Source organism: Mercenaria mercenaria, chromosome 10, assembly GCF_021730395.1.
Source record: "Mercenaria mercenaria strain notata chromosome 10, MADL_Memer_1, whole genome shotgun sequence".
Taxonomy (NCBI): Eukaryota; Metazoa; Mollusca; class Bivalvia; order Venerida; family Veneridae; genus Mercenaria; species Mercenaria mercenaria.
This window is the reverse complement of record NC_069370.1, coordinates 4,225,329-4,249,327: the sequence shown is the minus strand read 5'-3', so window position 1 is coordinate 4,249,327 and position 23,999 is coordinate 4,225,329. Positions and strand designations below refer to the sequence as shown.

The 23,999-nt window shown below is 35.9% G+C and overlaps 2 protein-coding genes across 2 annotated transcripts; both read right to left on the bottom strand.

Moving 5' to 3' along the window:
- Positions 1–3: 3 nt before the first annotated feature.
- On the bottom strand, positions 4–11,186 carry LOC123559867 (fibroin heavy chain-like). Its single transcript, XM_053552174.1, has 6 exons — positions 11,029–11,186; positions 4,601–6,689; positions 4,383–4,451; positions 3,692–3,814; positions 3,203–3,241; positions 4–983 (listed from the first exon to the last, which is right to left on the bottom strand). The coding sequence occupies exons 1-6, from the start codon at positions 11,075–11,077 to the stop codon at positions 764–766; spliced, it is 2,589 nt and encodes an 862-aa protein (XP_053408149.1). The 5' UTR covers positions 11,078–11,186; the 3' UTR covers positions 4–763.
- A 7,116-nt stretch (positions 11,187–18,302) lies between these two features.
- On the bottom strand, positions 18,303–23,363 carry LOC123559866 (uncharacterized protein DDB_G0290587-like). Its single transcript, XM_045351983.2, has 6 exons — positions 23,206–23,363; positions 22,556–23,027; positions 22,244–22,393; positions 21,801–21,923; positions 19,493–19,525; positions 18,303–18,440 (listed from the first exon to the last, which is right to left on the bottom strand). The coding sequence occupies exons 1-6, from the start codon at positions 23,252–23,254 to the stop codon at positions 18,398–18,400; spliced, it is 870 nt and encodes a 289-aa protein (XP_045207918.2). The 5' UTR covers positions 23,255–23,363; the 3' UTR covers positions 18,303–18,397.
- Positions 23,364–23,999: the final 636 nt, after the last annotated feature.

The following is a 23,999-nucleotide window of genomic DNA, read 5'->3' as shown; positions in this document are numbered from 1 at the left end:
AAATAAAATGGCAGATTTTATTTATTTTTTCGTATTCATTTAAACTGCATTTCCTTCTTTCTGTCAAATATTTTCTTTACGTTTTGTAAAACGAAAGAAATGATTGCGCTTTTTACCTTAAACTCAAGAAACTTCCGAGATTAAAATCTGTTTAAAAGGTTGTTTGTAAATGACGTCATAAACAAACTGAAACTGTTGCTGCTTCCGTGATCAACCTTTTTCTAAAAGTTCAAATTGCCAAGTCTATTTTTGATTTACATTAAGAGTGGTCCGATTTTAAACATTCTTTCAGCGTTATGAAAGGCTTGGTGATGCCTTTCATTTAAAATCAATTAATCATTAGGTATGTTTTCCCCTTTGATAAAATATGTACAAAAGTGTTTCCGAGAACCCATCAAAGTCGAATAATGTCATTATATGACTTATGCATTTTACGACCATAACGCACAGACATGATAAAATACGACATGTATACATAACATGTATTAGTGAAACTTCAACAAAGTCTTACTTATGCATTCGTTCATACTTGTGTATACTAAAAAAAGATATATTTATATAAATAATCCGTTACTGCATTAAAATGCTATTTGCAACTTATTTTAGTGTCCAGTAAGCAGGTACTTTTCCGTACAACATGTGAAGACTTTTATACGGCACAGAGTTGTCCTCAAGTTGTAGAAGAACTATAATGCTTCCGACACAGATCATTGCAAGCTTTATCTTTAAATTTAGTTTCAATACCCTTTTCACAGGCACTGTTTTATACTGCTTGTCCTTTTCCTTTTCCCGGTCCTATTTTCTTTGTCGTAGTCACCTTTTTCGTTCCTTTTCCCTGTCCTATTTTCTTTGTCGTAGTCACCTTTTTCGTTTCATTTACTTGTTTGCTTTTATTGGCCGCCTTCCCGGTCATCTTAAACGTTTTCTTCCCTACTTTAGTTCCAGTTTCTACCTTCGTGAACACAACTTTTCTTGGAACAGCTCTGGAATGTAAATAACAAAAAAGAATAACATGTGTATCACCGGCCTGCAGACTAAAAATCATGTAAGCAGCGCGGAGTCATCTGGACTAGCGCGATGGTGCACAGGTTATTGAGTACAAATTTTTCTCTTTGGGTAGCCGCAGATATCTAAACATAGCTAGTTTTTGGTGAAGTAAAACTCAGTTTTAGTAGGAGTTTCCAGGTTACAGCAGTGTGATTTTGACGTGAATTTGCAATAGCAAATAGATAAATGACCTTTATTAGCTCACCTGTCACAAAGTGACAAGGTGAGCTTTTGTGATCGCGCAGCGTCCGTCGTCCGTCGTCCGTGCGTCCGTCCGTTAACTTTTGCTTGTGACCACTCTAGAGGTCACATTTTTCATGGGGTCTTTATGAAAATTGGTCAGAATGTTTGGTCAGAATGTTCATCTTGATGATATCTAGGTCAAGTTTGAAACTGGGTAACGTGCGGTCAAAAACTAGGTCAGTAGGTCTAAAAATAGAAAAACCTTGTGACCTCTCTAGAGGCCATATTTTTCAAAAGATCTTCATGAAAATTGGTCAGAATGTTTATCTTGATGATATCTAGGTCAAGTTTGAAACTGGATTACGTGCCATCAAAAACTAGGTCAGTAGGTCAAATAATAGAAAAACCTTGTGACCTCTCTAGAGGCCAAATTTTTCATGGGATCTGTATGAAAGTTGGTCCGAATGTTTATCTTGATGATATCTAAATCAAGTATGAAACTGGGTCATGTGCGGTCAAAAACTAGGTCAGTAGGTCTAAAAATATAAAAACCTTGTGACCTCTCTAGAGGCCATACTTGTGAATGGATCTTCATGAAAATTGGTTAGAATGTTTACCTTGATGATATCTAGATCAAGTTTAAAAGTGGGTCACGTTCCGTTAATAACTAGGTCAGTAGGTCAAAAAAAAGAATAAAACCTTGTGACCTCTCTAGAGGCCATTTTCTTCATGGATCTGTATGAACGTTGGTCTGAATGTTTATCTTGATGATATCTAGGTCAAGTTTGAAACTGGATTAACTGCAATCAAAATCTAGGTCAGTATGTCTAAAAATAGAAAAACCTTGTGACCTCTCTAGAGGCCATATTTTTGAATGGATCTTCATGAAAATTGGTCAGCATCTTCATCTTGATGATATCTAGGTCAAGTTTGAAACTGGGTCACGTGCCATTAATAACTAGGTCAGTAGGTCAAATAATAGAAAAACCTTGTGACCTCTCTAGAGGCCATATTTTTCATGGGATCTGTATGAAAGTTGGTCTGAATGTTCATCTTGTTGATATCTAAGTCAGTTTTGGAACTGGGTCAACTGTGGTCAAAAACTTGGTCAGTATGTCTAAAAATAGAAAAACCTTGTTACCTCTCTAGAGGCCATACTTTCGAATGGATCTTCATGAAAATTGGTCAGAATGTTCACCTTGATGATATCTAGGTCAAGTTCGAAACCGGGTCACATGCCGTCAATAACTAGGTCAGTAGGTCAAATAATAAAAAACCTTGTGACCTCTCTAGAGGCCATATTTTTTCATGGGATCTGTATGAAAGTTGGTCTGAATGTTCATCTTGATGATAGCTAGGTCAAGTTTGAAACCGGGTCAACTGCGATCAAAAACTAGGTCAGTAGGTCTAAAATTAGAAAAACCTTGTGACCTCTCTAGAGGCCATACTTTTGAATGGATCTTCATGAAAATTGGTCAGAATGTTCACCTTGATGATATCTGTGTCAAATTTGAAACTGGGTCACGTGCCATCAATAACTAGGTCAGTAGGTTAAGTAAAAAAAACCTTGTGACCTCTCTAGAGGCCATATTTTTCAGTGGATCTTCATGAAAATTGGTCTGAATGATGATATCTAGGTCAGGTTCAAAACAGGGTCACATGAGCTCAAAAACTAGGACACTATGTCAAATAATAGAAAAAACAACGTCATACTCAGTTCAAAACTGGGTCATGTGGGGACAGGTGAGCGATTCAGGACCATCATGGTCCTCTTGTTTTTTCTTCCTTTTATGTCAGTTTTATGATAAATGAAAATTGAGGTAAGATTTGTACTATGAAATGGGTGTAGGTGTGTGTGGTAACTCTGTGAAAAATTTTGATTTTATATAGAATATATAGTGAACAATATTTAGATCCATGCAACCAAAAAAGCCTTTTTCTACCACGATAAATAAATATAAACATAACTTACCCTTTCCGTCCTGTTGCTTTTCTCTCAGGGTATATTATACTGAAATAAAAACAATAAAAATAGAAGCCTTGATATAACTTCAAAAGCATGCAGATACATATTAACGTTTAGGATTTCATTCTATGTTAGTACAAAGTTCTTTTAACAAAATTGTAAGTAAAAATTTAAGCAATTTTGAAAAAAAAGTAAACATTCTCCCAGAAGTAAATTTAAAATATCGGTATTGAAGTCGTCAACATGTTCTCTTTAATATGTCCACGTAAATTACAGTATTTGTTTTTTGCTTCCATTTAAGATTCTAAAACGGAGGAGAACGGCAACGTGCTTGTCGAAGTTGATGCGTGATTATGTTATAAGATGTCACGTATACTTTTATGTTTAAACATTGAAAAAAAATCACTGCATTATCGCTTCACTTTTTTCACAATTCCTAAACAATCAAACTGCAATGTACTTGGAAAATTTGGATGAGTATGCCTTTAAACTTACATAAGGCAGTTTGAAGTCGTCTTGATATGGACGATTCCACCTGGCATAGTATACGTCACCAATTTTGGGCACAAGCCATCCACAGCTTTATTTCCATTTGACGTCTGCATTTCAGCAAGGTTTCTGTAAATTACAGGGGGACATTTTCTAACATTTACTTTGTGAAATGTCATTTCTGTTAAACACTTCTTGTCAGTATTGTCGGGCGTTTTGCTACTTATATTTAAAGAAAGATTTGGCAATAAGATGTCACATTTTTGTATTACTGATATAAATTTAAATAATAAATGTTTACAAACCGTATAAGAAGTAATTTCTGCGGTCTTAATGTTCTGCGTCTACCGGAAATAAAATCCCCGCAGAAATTACCACTTATACGGCATTTCATCCTTTTTGGAGTTACAAATATTGACTGTTATATAGAGGGTGTTGTTCTGGAGAGGTAAATTTGATAATATATTTCAGCTTAGGAAATTTTTGATGATGCTGTTATAGAGTTTTTGCTTAAGAGAGAGCCGCTCTGGAGAGGCTGTACTGTACACCTTTTCTTCATGTATCCCTGCCGTGGTCTCCTTCAAAACAAGCAGGCAAGTTCCGATTAAAGAAGGGCAGCAAGAGCACTTTATCAGACTTGGCATATCGAGAAAGAGGCATGATAAATGTATATCACTTAAATTAAATATTTGCTTACCTGTCTGGTTTGCCCTTCTTCCCTTTTCTCTTCCCCTTGGGTGTCTTTGCTGTGTCTACATCAACTGATCTGATACGATTTCAAATAAGATTATATCTACATATATATTTCACTAATTCAATTAAACAGTTAACAAAGTGATGGATATCAAGTGAACTTTGGCATTTTGTAACATTTTACAATGTATTGATGTAAAACAGTATAACAATTGTACTTACAAATGACAATCCAACTCTACATCAAAGACAACTTTGTTGCCCACATTTTGGTATGAAAATTGTTGGCATTGACTTGACTGGCTCCTTTCAGGGGCTTCGGTTGGTTCTCCACCATTAGATGCACCTTCTGCTGTTTCTGCAGCAGTTCTTTGCCCGACACTTGCTTGTCCGCCTCCCGATGGGGTTTCGGTATCAACCTGTTCCCCGACCTCGGTATCAGCTATAGTCTGCTGGGCATCAGGACCATTTGGTTTGCTACCAGCATCAGCGCCAGTTGCTTGTCCGCTAGATCCCGAACCGGCACCAGCATCTTGTCTCGCTTGTCCACTAGATCCTGCATTGGCGTTAGGTGCTGGTCCCTTTGATCCAACATCAGCACCAGGTGTTTTTCCCTTTGATCCAACATCGGCAGCTTCTTGTCCACTTGTTGCCGCGTCTGCACCAACAGCTTTTCCACTAGATCCCGCATCGGCGCTTGTTGCTTGTCCTTTTGATCCAGCATCGGTGCCAGATGCTGGTCCCTTTAATCCAGGATCGGCGCCAGGTGCTGGTTCCTTTGATCCAGCATCAGCACCAGGTGTTTTTCCCTTTGGTCCAACATCGGCAGCCTCTTGTCCACTTATTGCCGCGTCTGCACCAACTGTTTTTTCACTAGATCCCGCATCGGCGCTTGTTGCTTGTCCCTTTGATCCAGCATCGGTGCCAGATGCTGGTCCCTTTAATCCAGGATCGGCGCCAGGTGCTGGTCCCTTTGATCCAGAATCAGCACCAGGTGTTTTTCCCTTTAATCCAGCATCGGCGCCAGGTGCTGGTTCCTTTGATCCAACATCAGCACCAGGTATTTTTCCCTTTAATCCAGCATCGGCGCCAGGTGCTGGTTCCTTTAATCCAGCATCAACCTCAGGTGTTTTTCCCTTTGTTCCAGCATCGGCACCAGGTACTTTTCCCTTTGATCCAGCATCGACGCCAGATGCTGGTCCCTTTGACCCAACATCTACACCAGTGGCTTGTCCACCAGATACTGCATCGGTGTCAGCGGTTTGTCCTCCGGATCCCGTAGCTTCTTGTCTACTTGTTGCCGCGTCTGCACCAACTGCTTTTCCACTAGATCCCGCATCGGCGCTTGTTCCTTGTCCCTTTGATCCAGCATCGGTGCCAGGTGCTGGTCCCTTTGATCCAGGATCGGCGCCAAGTGCTGGTTCCTTTGATCCAGGATCGGCGCCAGATGCTGGTTCCTTTGATCCAGCATCAGCACCAGGTGTTTTTCCCTTTGATCCAACATCGGCAGCTTTTTGTCCACTTGTTGCCGCGTCTGCACCAACAGCTTTTTCACTAGATCCCGCGTCGGCGCTTGTTGCTTGTCCCTTCGATCCAGCATCGGTGCCAGGTGCTGGTCCCTTTAATCCAGGATCGGCTGCAGGTGCATCAGCACCAGGTGTTTTTCCAATTGATCCAGCATCGGAAATTTCTTGTCCACTTGTTGCCGCGTCTGCACCAACTGCTTTTCCACTAGATCCCGCATCGGCGCTTGTTGCTTGTCCCTTTGATCCAGCATCGGTGCCAGATGCTGGTCCCTTTGATCCAGCATCAGCACCAGGTGTTTTTCCCTTTGATCCAGCATCGGCAGTTTGTTGTCCACTTGTTGCCGCGTCTGCACCAACAGCTTTTCCACTAGATCCCGCATCGGCGCTTGTTGCTTGTCCCTTTGATCCAGCATCGGTGCCAGATGCTGGCCCCTTAAATCCAGGATCGGCGCCAGGTGCTGGTCCCTTTGATCCAGCATCAGCACCAGGTGGTTTTCCCTTTGATCCAACATCGGCAGCCTCTTGTCCACTTATTGCCGCGTCTGCACCAACTGTTTTTCCACTAGATCCCGCATCGACCCCTGAAGCTTGTCCACTAGATCCGGAACCGGAACCAGTATCTCCTTCCTTACTTACTGCATTGGCCGAATTTACTTCACCAGTAACGGAACTAGAATTACTGGCGGCCCCATCCACTCCAGCGTCGGTCCCAGTGTTTTGTACGCCCCGATTAGGATCATTTTGGTTCCCTTGCCCGAAAACTTCATTTCCTGTTAGTAGTATTCCTGTAAAACAACAAAAACTTTTGCTACTGCCTTAGCTACAGACTATTTATAACAGAGCGACTGACTGACTTTCAATAAAAATAAACTGTTGAACAAAAGTTTATTTGGAATAAGATTTGAATGAAAACATACTGATCGACAACATAAAATAAATTATTTTGTTACATGACAGAAATATATCTGATATTTTCACAGCGAAAAACATCGCTAATATATTTTCTACTGGGGAGAAACTATAAAATGGAAAAATTAAGTCAAGACATAATATAAAAGGAAAACTTGTTTATTTTACATGTAAGATCAAAATATATTTTACTCATGAACACCACATCTTACATTTCACTCGTGGCTATGCCATTCGTGAAAATATTGCGTCTGTTGTCCACTCGTGTTAAATATTTCAATCTTACACTGATACAAACAAATATCCTCTATACATTTGGAATTATCAAATCATTTAAGACCCAAAAAAAAAAAGATAATTCTTTATCTTTGGTAGGCCGGCACACAACGCTAGCCTTGAAATTATATGGCGAAGAAATTAATTAAATAAAACAAGTTGCGTTTAACACACCTATTCGTTTTCACGTAACACATTGTACTTCGCTGCACAGCGTAATTTATCTAATAATACGTATACAGATACCATATTTTAAGAGCCATGCAATCTCATTTTTGGTATCTCTAAAGAAGGTTTCAGTCCGTATTTGCAAATAAATGCGTCTAGCCTGGTTGAACCGTACATTTCAAGGAATGGGTTCTACTCAGATGTGAGAAATTCATGCGAATGCCTCACACGTGTGAAGAATTCGTGCGAATATTTCAAAAACGTCGTACAAATACTAGTATGTCACAAACAAGCGCAATCAAAGTGTACTTTGCTCGGCAGATTTTAGGTAGGAGAAGCCGGGTCCACCTCACTTCAACCCCTATCGTCCTTGGTAAATTGTTCTGTATTTCTATTATAGGGTCCACTGGAAAAATATGGTGAAGAACGATTTCAAAGAGTTCTTTGCGTGTCACCAACTTACGCATTTGTGTTCCGACATCGTGTTTTTGTGCGTTGACTACAAAGGCCGAAGTTGCACGAGGAAAGTGCTATAATAGCAATATTTGATTGTGCCAGATTGAAGCGCGATATGCGGACATACGATGTTAAATGCAAATTCGACGTATTAGATTTTTCGTTGTAAAATACATTTGAAAATACTTTGATACATAATGATTTTCCAAGTCGGGAAAAATCAAAAGAACATACCAAACGGACGGACGAACACACATTTACTGAACCGTTCTTGTGTGGACTATGTCAAACTGACCAAAAACGTGGTTGATAAACTTAGGAACAAGAGTTATGATGCCCATAAATTGCTCACGTAAAGTAACAGTTTTTGTACCCGCATGTATGCCTGTAATGTTATTTTTAAGATAGTAATTGAAAGACGAAAGTCACAGAATTCAAAATTGTTAGTAGCTTTCTGCCGTTCCACATTAATCGCTTCACACTACGTTTAACTCAACCAAATGCAATATGGATCTTTGCTAAATCGCGGGCAATAACATGTCTGATAACTGTTGTCCAATCTCGCCCATCGATCATGAGCCGGATTATATAGTCAAACATAATTTGATAGTCACACATAATTTAGCCGGATATTGTTAAGACTGATATTAAAATAAAATCTTTGGATTGTTAATAAGATCAAAATTCGGAATTTAAAGTGTCGCAGATAGACCTTGGATTCTTCCTAAATTAAAGAAAATAATTAGGGCCACCAAGCCGATCTACCAAAATTGAGTTGGCTTGCCTTTTATTCACACGAATATGTTTCAACAGACTGATCAATGATTTGAGCCGCACCATGAGAAAACCAACATAGTGCATTTGCGACCAGCATGGATCCAGACCAGCCTGCGCATCAGCGCATCAGCGCAGTCTGGTACGGACCCATACTGTTCGCTTTTAAACCTTAATGAGACCCGGTAGCGAACAGTATGGGTCCTGACTAGACTACGCGGATGCGCAGGTTGGTCTGGATCCATGCTGGTCGCAAATGCACTATGTTGGTTTTCTCATGGTACGGCTCATTTTAGTCTATTGCAGAGCGTTAGCAAGGTGTAACATATGCAAATTTTGCTAATTCAAGGACTGTAACTCTGGATAAACCGGTATTAAAGACAATAAGAAAAACTTGGTCGTGCATGTATTTTCTCTAGACTGTCAGGTAGATTGAAAATGTGGTCTGTAGAATCTTAACAAATCAGTTGTATAACATAAGGGATCATATGTAAGCGGACTTTAAAAATACACTATCATTTGTAGGAAAGTGTAAAAAGAAGTCAAACGTGTATGTTATATTTCAGGTGTGAAGAATTCTTTACCGTTCAACATAACTGTCAGGTAGAGACCGTACCATAGCTCTTCGCATACTTTGATTTTTCAAACTAAAGTGATTTTTACAAGTGCACCGGTTACGATAAAAATGTAAACAACGGACTCTGTCTATGAAACTTTGAAATGAATGAATGACAGTCGATCTCAGTCATAATACTGATTGACAGTGAATGCTAATGACTCCATGTGTTGCAGAAAAGTATTTAGTTTGTAACTGTAATTTCCCATCAATTGAAATCCTCTCAAAACTGGTAAAATAATTACTTATATTTGGACAAATCTCATCGTCTTTGCCGTTCGGCAGCTGCAAAAAGGGCAAATATAAAAGATTCAGTGTAAGTAATATTTCACTGGTACTGCCAGTTAGTAAGTTCATACTCTGAACAACACGTCAGAGAAATTTGGGCAGATTTGACCAATTATGACGTTGGCAGCATTAGATTATATTTTTTCTTTACACAAAAATTGCCGTTAGGTAACAAAGCGAATACGCCGATAATCCGGAGTTCACCGATTATTGTTCCAGTTCACGCAATGTAATCCAGCAATTAAACTGCATAGCTATTAGCTACTGCTGTTATAGGGAAGTGGTAGAGTGTCTGCCTTAGGGGTGAGAGGTCCTGGGTTCGAGTCCCAGTTAGAGCTTAACTATTTAGATTCTGCTAAAGCATAGTTTTGCTGTTAATAGACTGTTCCAGATGTTCTAAATTTTTAGCACACAGTATCATGGATCAGTATTTAGCAATCCAGATCAAAGTTGAATGTTAAATCAAATGCACCCAATTAGAAAATATTGACTATATTATGTCCCTTTGATGTTTATGCTCTCCATGTTCAAGAAGAGTTACATTTCCTTGATCACAAAATTTTCGTTATCATGAAAATATTAAATGCTCATAACTCCGCACTTCTGGTTAAAATATTGTCTATATTTCTGTTTTTGAGAAATATATGGACATTTCTCTTCATTTCAAAGCTTTTTAACTCCAAACCTATGATTTGAAAAACTTAGGTACTATCTCTATGTCAGGTACTTCAACGATATATGACGAGTTAGGCTTTGGCATGGTGTATAACTATTTGGTTTAAACAATATTTTTATCATATATATATTTACAACATGAAACGTTACATAATTACAGTACGAAGGATTGAGTAGATTGAGTAGAAAGCCAAGCTTATTTGAAACTCTCTCCTTGCGTATTTTGGTATTTTGTTTCGGTAACATGTTAACTTCACAATAAACAGTATTGTATTAGACCGGTTAGACATAAAATGAAGGAAAATAAATATACGTGTATTCATATATATAATATATAACTATTTTGTCTTGTTACCTTGTAGTATCTATACCATTCTGATGTAACTGCATATAATTCTGCACTCCAAGGTAAGAAAAAATAACAAGAAACAGAAATAGATCTTACAAGTATAAAATGAACGTTTACTAATATTATCTGTTGAAACAGCAGTGTCTGCATTCCGACAAATCTTAAAATAAACTACGTGACGAAACCTTTAATACTATTACCCGTTTTTTTTTTCAAGAAAACTTCACTCTCTATTGAATTGCCTAAACTATGAAACATCAATAGCAGTATTATATATTTTTGATTTTGATAAACTAGCGCAATAACACATTGACATTTTTCTTTGCAATTACAACACTCTTGTAAGGGATATTCTATTTAGAGATGGTGTATGAAATTAAATTAACTTTAAAAAAAAAGCTGATGCCGACTTGTTAAGTGCTGTGAAAAATCTATCTTCAAACCTTAATATCTATCAAGGAATGCCTTTCAAGAATGCCCTTTAGACGCACAATGTTTGATTCTGCAGATGTCTGCAATCTTTTTAACAACGGAAGAAAATATGCGCGCTTTTCAAATTTGAATAATGCCCTAAGTTTTTTTTCCATTGTAAATATTAAAAAATATATCTTACCTAAAACAAGAGCAAATAACCCAAATCTAATTAAAATTCCAACGTCCATTATGTCCGCCACCACAACAGGACTGACTTTAATACTTCACTGTAACTAGCATGGCTCTATATATAACTGCCGTTGCTTACTCCGTCCCTGATTAATTCATTTATTTATTTGCGCCATGCTCTATAATTATTCACATTTCAAGGTCACATTTCAAGGTCATCTCTATGACAAACGTAATCAACGTGTATTTTACTGAGTCTGTGCTATGTAATTACAAATAAAAACTGGTTCAATCTATTCAAAAAATTAGGTACTATGTTGTGTAAAGCAAATATGCTAGATATGTCGACATTTTGTCCGGCTCTGTTGCATCAATTTGAAGATTCTAATTAGTCAATAGTAAAAGTAAAGTATTGTACCAACGCGGACAGTGAGGTAAATTGGAAGAAATACCTATTATATGATTAATTTCTGTAGTTTCTTGTTTAAAGATATAATACATGATGATATATTTCATACCAGCTTAAAATTGAATTATTATTATACAGAATTAAGGAAATACAGATAAAACAAATATGTAAAAATAAACCAAATCTGCCCATTTTTTAGCTCGACTATTCGAAGAATAGTCTAGCTATTCTACTCACCCTGGCGTCGGCGTCGGCGTCGGCGTCGGCGTCACACCTTGGTTAAGTTTTTGCATGCAAGTACAACATACAGCTATCATTTAAAGGCATATAGCTTTGAAACTTTTTTATTCTTTTTCTAGGTCAATTACCAACCTCACTGGGTCAAGTTCCATAACTCTGACATGTATTTTGAGCAAATTATGCCCCCTTTTGGACTTAGAAAATTCTGGTTAAAGTTTTACATGCAAGTTACTATCTCCAAAACTAATGCAGATATTGAATTGAAACTTCACATGTGTCTTCGGGGTTATAAAACTAGTTGATAGCACCAAGTCCCATAACTCTGACCTTCATTTTGGCCAAATTATGCCCCCTTTTGTACTTAGAAAATTTTGGTTAAAGTTTTGCGTGCAAGTACATACAGCTATTACTAAAAGGCATATAGATTTGAAACTTATTTTTTCTTTTTCTAGATCAATTACCTACCTCACTGGGTCAAGTCCCATAACTCTGACATGTATTTTGGCCAAATTATGCCCCCTTTTGGACTTAGAAAATTCTGGTTAAAGTTTTGCGTGCAAGTACATACAGCTATTACTAAAAGGCATATTGATTTGAAACTTATTTTTCCTTTTTCTAGATCAATTACCTACCTCCCTAGGCCAAGTCCCATAACTCTGACATGTATTTTGAGCAAATTATGCCCCCTTTTGGACTTAGAAAATCCTGGTTAAAGTTTTACATGCAAGTTACTATCTCCAAAACTAATGCAGATATTAAATTGAAACTTCACATGTGTCTTCGGGGTTATAAAACTAGTTGATAGAATCAAGTCCCATAACTCTGACATGTATTTTGGGCAAATTATGCCCCCTTTTGGACTTAGAAAATCCTGGTTAAAGTTTTGCGTGCAAGTACATACAGCTATTACCAAAAGGCATATAGCTTTGAAACTTATATATTCTTTTTCTAGGTCAGTTACCAACCTCACTGGGTCAAGTTCCATAACTCTTAACATGTATTTTGAGCAAATTATGCCCCCTTTTGGACTTAGAAAATTCTGGTTAAAGTTTTACATGCAAGTTACTATCTCCAAAACTAATGCAGATATGGAATTGAAACTTAACATGTTTCTTCGGGATTATTAAACTAGTTGTTAGCATCAAGTCCCATAACTCTGATATGCATTTTGGTCAAATTATGTCCCGTTTCGAACTTAAAACTCTTTTGATATTTAACATTTTGGGTAATAATTTCCTGCTTCTGTGACAATATTTCGAATAGTCGAGCTTGGCTGTCTTACGGACAGCTCTTGTTATGTTACCGAGGAAACAAAATGGCTGCCATATTGATAAAAATATTGAACTATTGATAACTTCCTTGTTGAAATTCTTTCACCGACGAAATAAATTTAAGAGGTTTACAATGGAACAGCGTTTCCTTTTCCGTTTAACAACTGGAAACTATATACATGTAGGTAGTTCTTACAGGGCCGAGACTTTCATATCTTTTCCCAGTCATCAATGCTCCTTAAGTTCTGCATATGTGGAATTCTTTTATTATAGGAAACTTTCCTCATTCCTGTGGATGTTTGATAGATCAAAGCCAAAGAAATTTAAAGAATACATTTTGGGACAAGGGTAAAGGCAAAGATGGAGGGACAGACTGAAACAAATACGTGCAAGATAAATTCAAGCTATAGTAAAAACAGCTTGTCCTGGCAAAAGAAAATAAGTATATTCATATATATGACTTCTGCAATCAGAGACATATCAACATTGCTAGAATAAGTTTTTGATCAAGACAAAGCGTTCTTCATTCTTCTTTACCTGAAAACCACTTTCTATCATTTCTTTGATGTTCAAAAAAAAAAAAAAAAAAAACCATGAAAGGTTATTATGCTGTTTGCACACACCTATACTTACAGTGCTAAGTATTTTAAACTATACATATGTGTAGTTATTCATAAAGTGAAAACATGAAGCAAATAAATTTAGAGGCAGTGTAAATCCTTTAGTGAGAGTGTCAATAAACTCTTAATTCAGTGTGTTTTACAATAAACCAAGTGGTGCTCTTAATGGTATTGGTTTCAATAACATCTTCGAATAAATAGGAATAATGCACATTTTATGGCCGGTGCTAGGATTGGGGACGGATAGTACGGGGTGTTGCACGTTCCACTACCTCTCAGGAACAGACTCGATCAAACCGAGTCTGCTTTTAGTTTGCTTGGTTGCAATCTATGGTTCCAAAGTATCATCTTACATATTATATCAACTACCACGACGGCACTTTTTTAGTGCAGCGGCCGTAAAAGATCTCCCCGTACTTGGAATCAGTGTTTTTATATTTTCTGGTGCTTTGGGATTATAAGGATCTTACATGCCTGCCTGTGTAAGACGGGTTTTTCCCTACCAGAGGGGCAGTGTAACCGAGCGTTAGCGAGGATTTTTATCCAAGCGTCCCTGAAGTTGGGTAAAAAGCTGTCTTACATGGGCAGACATGTTAGATCATTTTTCTTGCCTATCACAATTCAAAATAGATCGTGGTGAAAATCATATTTGGGTATTTCCTGACAATATTTTTTTACAGTTTATGAAGTTATAATAGTGCCAGTGCTATGTGACATCACCTAAGTGCTCGAAGACATAAATACAGATCCCTGACGCCTGCTCAGACAAATGTATACTTTCCTTGGTAGGAAGGCAAGAACATGGAGTCCATTCAAAGTTTATGGTTAATAGAGGTCCGCCTTAAGTAGGGTTGTTGCTCTATCCACAACCTCTCGTGAACAGACTCAGTCAAATCGAGTCTACTATTATTTTGCTTGGTTGTATTCTATGCTTCCAAAGGACCTCCTTACAGATTTTATTCAATCTGTTAAGATTCAATATTAAAATCTGGCTGAGAGTCAATCAAAACCAGGGTCTTTTTATACAAGGATATTGGCCCCAAATATACACGAAACATCACATTCTGTAAGACAGCTGCTTAAAATCATTATAAACACCACGTAGAAATGCATTCTGTTAAAATGTACCTCGTTATGTACAGTTATGCTCTATATTTTTGTCATTTTGAATTATTCATTGCATCCTATGACGTTTCTTTCTCTGTATATTTAGCAGGTATATAAGGAGCTTTATGAATTGTCACGACAATGAATTAGTCATCTGTGAAAATAAGTACAGCTTTATGATATGTTTATATGTTTGTTTATTATAAGTATAAATAGGTTATTTCGTGATAATTACGAATAGAAAAACATAGACGCTCTACTTAAAGCATCTTCAACGGGATCATTAGATATTCATAGCAAAAATTGTTGCCACCCTTGCTAGAAAGGCCGCAATTGGTATTTGAGTTAATTGGTTGGTTGTTGCAAATAGTGTTCCTCCGAGGAATAAGTTTTCCTACAAACTGGCACAGTCTCAAAGACATGCGCATAGTTAAAACGCCCATACTTCCTCAATGTCATTAATCGTAAAATACTATACTGAATAGATCAATACTGATAAAATTTTCTAACGCAAAACTTTCAAAAAACAATTTGAAACAAATATTTTAAACAATTCCAATTCACCATTAAATATGAGCTAGTTCCTTGAATAAATGCAATTCATTTTGAATTCGACTTTTTCAAACTGGGTTGAGGTATCAAAATAAATAAGATTACAATGTATTTGATTACGCAAGTTTGGTTTTGTTGGTTTTTTTCACGTAACTGGCTGGGAACAAGTAGCCAGACAAATTTTCGGCTCCATTGTTTTCTCAAAAAAAAAATGACATAAATGAAGCCCGCACTGCACAAATAATCAGCATCACATTGTGACGTAAAATAGTTATTTTGTAAACACAGGTGAGGTATGATCATAAAACCTAACATTACACAATCTTGTGAAACAGTGGTTTCTTGTAGACATGGAGAACAAACATAGAAACAATGAGTGAAAAACGCCAAAATAAAGCGGTTATTAGATGTGTCCGGAAACTGGTCGTGTCCTGATACTCGTTCCCAGGCAGTATAAATGTGTGCAAAATTTCCAAAGTGTTAAGTAATTTTAAAGATATTGACTAAACATTACAAATTGCTTTAGACGACTAAAGAAATGCTTGAATGAAAGCTAGAAAATTTACCGTTAAACGACAGCGCTGCGTCTGTCTTTAGGGGACTGAGATGAAACAGTTTTAAGTTCTTTTGTACTTTTATGTATTTGATGTTTTAACTGTCAGCAATCCAAGTGTGTACAAAACCAAGCGGAATATTGGTGGCGCGATCATTTTTTTTACTGAACTTTCTTTGAGATCAAGGTCCTTTTGCACGTCGTCTTTTCTACTTTACTACATTTGTATGTTTCACTGCATGTTGTTCAAACGAAATTTTACCTTGAGGTGCCCTTTACTTTTGTTTTCAGTGCCGTGTTCTGTAGTTATAGCCATTGACGCCTTTATACAGTCTTCAATGTTTGTCGACTTGACTAAATACTTCTAAAAACCGTCTCCAATAGTGTTTCATTAATATTACAGTCCAACATTAAAGAGAAATGTCCATGTTGTCTTGCTTCTCCTTCTAGTGGTATTTTCTTACCTCTGTTACGTTTTAACGCAAGCCATTTATTCAACATTTCGACAGAAAAAAAAGTCAAAAGTTCCTTGGATTATTTTGTCCTGTGAGTCTGTGAGTATCGTAGTCGCCGTCAACAATGGCTTATGGCAAAGCAATAGTGTCAGGTGTAGAAATTTTGAGATACTAAATGAAATTCCGCCTTATCAACTACCATGCCCAAGTCCTGGCCAAGATCAGGTACTTTCGGTAGCCCATGGGAAAGCCTATATGGCCATATAAGATGTGCTCTTGAAACATATCACTATTTTAACAAATGTTTAAGGTTTTAAAGTTTTATATCCCATGGCAAGGGAATATAAGCATAACAGTATGCAAACGTGTAGTTACAGGTTCTGGCTTCAGTCGGAGACAGAGATCGGGCACGATGTACCTGGGGTAGCTCTAGAGTTAAAGGAAGGTCATAGAGGGTGACCGGATACTGCTCGAACTTGGAATATTTCTTTAGTCTGGCCATATCGGGACGTTATTCGACATAGGGCTGTATTCATAAAGCATCTTAAGTATAAGTTTTGACTTAAGTTTAAGATTTTACTTAAATTTGTGGTGATTTCAACTTAAGTCTAAGTAAAAACTTAAGTTCTAGTCATAAAAACAGCTAAAACTTAAGATACGTAAGAAATGACTTAAGTCAGAAAATAAAATAGCGTGGTGAGTACGATTAAAGTGTTGTTTTCAGATAAAAGCACTGTTGTATCTGTCTGAAATTAATGTTGTTTTTTTAATGTTTTCGTCCACAATAAAAAAACAAGAATTACTTATTAAGTTGTTTTATGAATAACAAATATACTTAAGTAAAATAAATTTCTAACCTAAGTAATACTTAAGTCAATAATCAATTTCTTATACTTATACTTAAGATGCTTTATGAATACGGCCCCTGGTGCGAGATCCAGTGACTGGAACATACACTCATGCTATGAACGAACATATAGGTATATGATGTAGGTATTGAAGCATTTGAGGTGCATCGATATATAGTAGTATATTTTGTTCAAGTTACAATACTTATGTGAACGTTTCGGGAGACACTTAACAATCTAAATAAAATGGCTTCCAAGCTCAGGCGTTTATGTGAAGTAACCATGACAAATGTATTTATTAATTTTTTGTCCTTTGACACATAAACGAACGTTCAGATTTTGAGGATAAGAATTCGAACTTTCTAGTTTGTATATCGAACTGTCAGCTAGTCGTAATAGAGTAGTAGTACATATAGAAGGCCGGTGCGCTATTCTGATAGCCAAGTGCCTTGAATCTCTTTAACCTTTACCCTGCTAAATTTCTAAATTGGACTGGCCCATCATTTAATTTGGGCAGCATCACTTATTATTCAAAGGGATGCTCACTGAAAATTTACTGACTGAATAACAAACAGTGCAGACCATGATCAGCCTTCACGGATGTGAAGGCTGATCATGGTCTGCACTGTTCGCAAAGGCAAAATCACTTGCCGGTTAAAGAAATATTCTATCGTTTCAGAGTAACTTCTGTCCCATGTTTGCATGCCCGGTGTAACAAGCTGTTCCTTTAATTAGACATTATATATGGCTTTACTGTATAAAAAGTTACATTTAAAAGTTTATGAGAAACATGTTCTTTACTCTGAAAGATAAATTGGCAATACGCATTAAATATTTCACGTTACCTTTTGGCAGCATAGCATGGCACTAGTAAACAATTTCTTTACGTCATACATGACTTTTGAATAGCAACTGTTGGCTAATTAAAGGAATTTTATGTACGTATACATCACCGTCATTGGACTACAACAATATAGAGACATATCTCATACATTTCATTCAGATACTTCCTTCGAAACTGTACTACATAGTAAGAGGACATGTCGTCTGCGTCATTTTGCCAAAGCACAAAATGTACTCGGTAGATGAAAAGAAAAGAATTAAGACTGAACGGGTTTTTATCGCAAAAACTGTAATCTGGGTTTGGTGGAACTGTTGTTCTATGTTAATGGGCTTATAGCGATGTGTCTGTATAACCTATAATTAGATATTACTAAAACAAGACACGGTGATGTTTTACATTTGTATATCAAAATAAAAATACAATTATATACAACATACTGAAATGCGGATTTGTGTATAAGATATAAGAAGAGTGTTCACATCACTGGCGAGCCTCCTCCGTCATTATTATAGGCACAGAGGATCTGAAAAGAGAAGGGATATACATGTACATGTAAATCAATTAATAATAAACGGGACGTTTTTCAAATCTGTAATCAAATAAGTGAAAACATTATATTATAAATTTATCTACATAAAACTAAACATAAATAAATATCTCTTCTTTTTTACTGTTTCAGGTCCATTTACACAGCATTCTATTTATTATTTGCTGGGACCAGTCAATTAGCAACGTTTTAGGATTCCAATCATATCGAGCATTCAATTTTCCCTATAATCGGTATTATCGGTTATTAAGAAGGATAAATTCGATTCATTTGGTATCGTTTAATTGGTTGATTTAATCTTCCCTCTCAATAAACCACGAGTCAGAGGTAGGTAACAAATGCCCTAAAATTCCAATTTCCATACAAATCCCGTCCCCTCCCTCGAGTTAAGACTCTTAATAGCTGGATGTTCATAAGCTTTAACCTAGTATCCTTCGCTTACAATAATTCTAATGACAATGCCAATAATTCTAATGACAATGCCACTGACTTTATTGCAATCATAAGGCAAATGGAATGGTTCCTATTGTAATCTTTAAAAGTGACTGTTCGTAAATATATTGTAACACTATATCATATGTTTTGGTTGGGGGAAATTGTGTCCCACAATTTTGTGGCCAGTTGTTAAGGACCCAACCTTTGATATTACAACAGTACGACTAAAACAGTATATAATTTATATACTGTCATTTTTACTTCTTGTTGTATGTTTAAAACAAATTTTGATATTTTGTTATACATTATTGTATGATATCATGTTTATATGTTCCGTCATTTATTATTAAATGACCTTTTCGATTCACATGGTTTTAGTCTTTTCTCTCTTGTATATCAAACAAAGAAAACTTCGTACATTCAATTTACCTTAAAAGGTAGACATAAATCATATTATGATAAAATACTATTGAAACTTGGTGACGGGGTTTGAAAATTACTTCGAAATAAATGGGTTTCTCAGATAAGTGAGTTCGAGATATCGAGTTTCAGCTGTGTCTCTTTTAATAAAATGGTTTAAGAAGTGATCTTACCCGTCTTTACTCTTCTTTGGCTTCTGTACATACCTGTAAGCAAAATAATCAAAACTGCAACACCCTCATTTATATGCTTATATAATGCCTAATACTACGGAAGTGACGTAAAATTCTGCACGTGATTTTTCAATAACACACGAATAAGATATAACGAAAATTTTACTGAACTATTAAAATGACAACTTTGAAAATAAACAATAAACCTACAAAATAATAAAGCTTTATTTCTGAATTAATTTTCCGCCAGTTTAATGACTTTCGTCAAAACAGTTTTATGACCAATTTGCTTGGGTTTAAAAATATGCAGATATGAAAAGTAAGCGATGTTAACTGTTTTCATGACCATTAAAATGACAACTTTGAAAGTAAACAATAAATCTGTAAAATGATATAAATATCATTTCTGAATTAATGATTCCAGTTTAATGGCGTTCACCAAAACAGTTTTATGACGCTTGGGATGATAAAAAACTTTTTGAAAAGTGCAGATATAAAAAGTAAGCGATGTTTTCTTTTTTTTCATGGTACAGCATGAATTTGTATGAGTATAGATATGTTATTTTCCTTCCTTAAAGAGCCAGCAGATTGTATAGTAGAGATGGTACCTAAAAAAATTCAAATTCATCTTTACATATTTTTTACAGAATGAAATGATAGCTAAGTGCACCAAATTACTAAACATATTTATGGTTTTCCTCCTCTCCATGTAAAAATAGAAATATCTGACATTTAAAAAATGGCTTTCTCAAAATATCTGAAGCAAAATGGACAACTCTTGTATTGACCGTTTTTCAATGGTTTTAGGACATCCCCAATTATAGTCTGTATTAAAAGTCTCCACATCTACATAAATTCAATAGAATATAGTGTAAGTTTAGTCTACTTTCAACACTTTGAAAGAGCCTATACTGAACTTCCTTTTGTCTTTTAATAAAGTCAAAATCCAAGACTAGCCAAGAGTCTAAAACGCTTGAAAAAAAATCTGAGAGAAAGAGAATGACATGCTCTTTATTATAAGCTTACCAAAACCATACCAAAAATGTACCTGAAAGAAGATACTAAAGATTTTATAATGTAAACAAACCCCTACACCATTTTGCCATCAATATTTTTCATTCATGAAATCACTCAATTCAGGTGATAATTGTTGATATATTATAAATGAGAGGCCCTAACAAAATCTTTTTTTTTCAGGTTGTGTAAGCAGTTTAAGTTGTAAATTCATGTTGATATCTGAAGTTACCCGCTTACCTTGTTTACAAGAATAAATAAACACCTTGTAATTTTTTAAGGGTAGTTGACCAGTAACGAAAATCATCAGAGTAATCTCCATAATATTATGCTTTTTCAGCATTTATTTCGATTTTCATGGAAAACAATGATCGTGAGAGTTCTATCCAGAAAATGTTGAATTGCTAAAAATACATTGCAGAGTCATTACCTATCGCTACGTTAAAATGTTGTACTTACAATCACTACCTTAAAATGTTGTGATTTCATTTGATGATAATGACTTTTTGTGTTACATTATTTGCAGCAAAGTACACCTGATAAGTATGAGAAAATTCTTCAAAATGACTAAAACATAAGAAACAATTCTAAAATGATTGATTGAAATGACGAATATAACCAGTCTGGCTACGTTGTTACATAAACGTGATACCAATTTAACTTTTTTGTAATTTTTAATTGTTGGATATATACATTTTATGTTTTTAAAATTTAGTATATAAATTTTGAGTAAGCCAATGTATCATCATTTGGAACAATAAATAACTTTGGCTTAAAGATCAAATCTTAATAATGTTTCTTAATGTCGTAAAATTTCTTTAATGGAATTTATGCATTATTTTACTTTATTTTCATGCACTACTAAACTTTCTATCAGGGCCTTACTACAACTTATAAAATAACTGTCAGTGTAAGCCATGAGAAAAGTGTGCATATTGTATATTGAATACAATGAGAGTTAAACAAATGTAGGTCATATTTTGTCTGCCTGATCAGTTGTTGTTAAAAGGACCTATTTGATTTTTCTTTCACTTTTGACCAATGTTTTATGTTGGCTTCCGTTTATTGGTCAATTCAGAGTTGTTCCCCTTAGATTTTCTTGGGTAGGTACCATCTCTATGTATAGCGTACACTTTCGATACATGGGTCTATACTCATTCTTTAAATCAATTTACTTGTTTTCTAAACGTTATATAACGCTGGAGAAACATTGCCATAACGTCTCTCCATACTAAATTTTCTGAATGATGTTTACTTTGGATATTTTGAATATGTATGTAAAACATCTACTTACATTATACATTCAGCGGTTTGCATAAGGTAATTATCCTTTCCAGATTTTTTAACCACCACCTCAGGACACTGGTCAAACTCCCTGCCTGGTATAGGCCCTACAGCTACGTGTTTTTCTATGAACCTGTCAATATCAATTAATTATCTAATATATAATAGGTATATACATGTATACTTTAGAAGCGGACTTTGAATTCTCGAAAGACTTACACAGGGGACTGTTCAAAGATATTTGACAAAATTGTCATTTACATACAGTCGTTTCCATTGGATACGAGAACTCAATATGGTAATTCTTTCATGCTGTTTTACCTGTACGAGAAAACTGTAATGAATAATTAAATATAGCTTGTTATCTATTAACGATTACGTTTTCAAAATCCCATTTTGATTTTTTTTATGTATGGGATTCAAAGAAAAAAATACTTTAAAATATTTACTGACCTTTGACCTTGCTGTTGGACTTGTTCTGTGGCTTGATCTTTGTCCTTCTTGTCTTTCTTGCCTTTCCCCTTCTTGTCTTTCTTTGCTTTCTTTGCCTTCTTTTCTTTTTTAGCTTTCTTTCCTTTTGGAGGTTTTGAAAGGTACACGGTTCTGAAACATTTGTGTTTAACTGTATTAGAGTTGTCGGTAGGCCAGAAGTTATATTCGCATATCTCTTCAAAATATTCTCGATAACAATGCATAATTGTAAAACACTGCATACAATGGTTATATTAATATGTATGTAATATAAATTTTCATAAAGTCACTTACATTTGACATTCTCTTTCGTCCATTATGAATGTCACTGTATTGCTAAGTTGGTTGTATTGTCCATCAGGACACACTGCTGCTACAGCTGCCCTCTGTGATGACGCTGTGGTTTGTGACTCGGTAGATGGCGCAGCTGTCTGCGTGCTCGCCTGTGTTGTTTGTGCTGAAGACGTCTGTTGGCTTGCCTGGGCTGCTTGTGCTGAAGATGTCTGCGTGCTCGCCTGTGTTGTTTGTGCTGAAGACGTCTGTTGGCTTGCCTGGGCTGCTGGTGCTGAAGATGTCTGCGTGTTTGCCTGTGTTGTTTGTTCTGAAGACGTCTGCGTGTTTGCCTGTGTTGTTTGTGTTGGGGACGTCTGCGGGTTTGCCTGTGCTGTTTGTGTTGGAGACGTCTGCGGGCTTGTCTGTGTTGTTCCCTCCGAAGTGGTCGTTGCAGCAGCGGACGTGGTCGAACAGTCAGCATACTGGGTATACACTGTTAAAGAAATGAAACGCCTCCGGTTATAAACACTAAAATCTTCCTCATGCTAAGACATATTTTTTGTACAAAATGCATTGTTTTAAGCGCACAGAAAATTCGACAAATATAAAAAGTTCAATTTCATTTCATAAAGCTTGTATCATATTTAAATTATTGAAAAATATATATTTACCTAAGAGTCCGACTATCATAAAACATGAGAAAAATACTTTTTTCGCCATTTTCTTTGCTTCTGTTCTTGGCAGTAGTCACGCAGAAATTGTCGTCTGCTGTTCCACGCAGGTTTATTTGTAACCCCAGTCGCCTAAACTAACAATAAACCCGTCACATTTCATTCCGATTAATTAGCATATTTTAAATTAATTACTTTGTGCTTATTTACGTACACGTGTAACATGTTTACGTTATTTAAACGTGTGTTGTTTATTTTTCAGTTAAGGACGAATGATTATTTGTTCCGTTTAACGGACATGTCGAAGGCGGTGCCTTAAGACGGCTTCAACAGAATGGTATTAACTGTGTCCATGTTGAAAGCTGATTCTTTTCCAAAAAAAAAACACAACCAACCATGAACGTTTTGTGTATTGCCACACAATGTTGCACTTACATTCCAGCAATGATTTTGCTGATATATACCTTCTAAAACTGCTAAACTGTCACGATTTCCTACAAGATACCTCATTTCTATGTAAATAAATAGTAAGCCCAGCTAACAGAATGGAATCTTCAATAAAACAATAAGAAACATTTATTTTAGATAATACATTGCACATGCGCATACATAGTAGTAGTCAAATGAAATCCATTCGTTTTTAGACTATAGTTCTTTCAGCAACAATAGAAGCGTTCTTTTTTTACATTTCCCAAAACTACATTTTTTTCTATCAGATGTGTTATTTTCACCATATTTAACAAAATATGTAATATTTACATTATGCAAAATTATGACGATTTCAATTATGGTGA

Excerpts from the sequence above, each read along its gene's own strand:
- LOC123559867 (XM_053552174.1), bottom strand. The coding sequence starts at position 11,077 with ATGGACGTTGGAATTTTAATTAGATTTGGGTTATTTGCTCTTGTTTTA. Across the intron at positions 4,452-4,600 it reads GTAGAGTTGGATTGTCATTT|ATCAGTTGATGTAGACACAG; the intron begins GTAAGTACAATT and ends AAATCGTATCAG. Across the intron at positions 3,815-4,382 it reads AAGAAGGGCAAACCAGACAG|AAACCTTGCTGAAATGCAGA; the intron begins GTAAGCAAATAT and ends TGTAATTTACAG.
- LOC123559866 (XM_045351983.2), bottom strand. The coding sequence starts at position 23,254 with ATGGCGAAAAAAGTATTTTTCTCATGTTTTATGATAGTCGGACTCTTA. Across the intron at positions 22,394-22,555 it reads GACGAAAGAGAATGTCAAAT|AACCGTGTACCTTTCAAAAC; the intron begins GTAAGTGACTTT and ends CAAATGTTTCAG. Across the intron at positions 18,441-19,492 it reads CCAAAGAAGAGTAAAGACGG|ATCCTCTGTGCCTATAATAA; the intron begins GTAAGATCACTT and ends TTCTCTTTTCAG.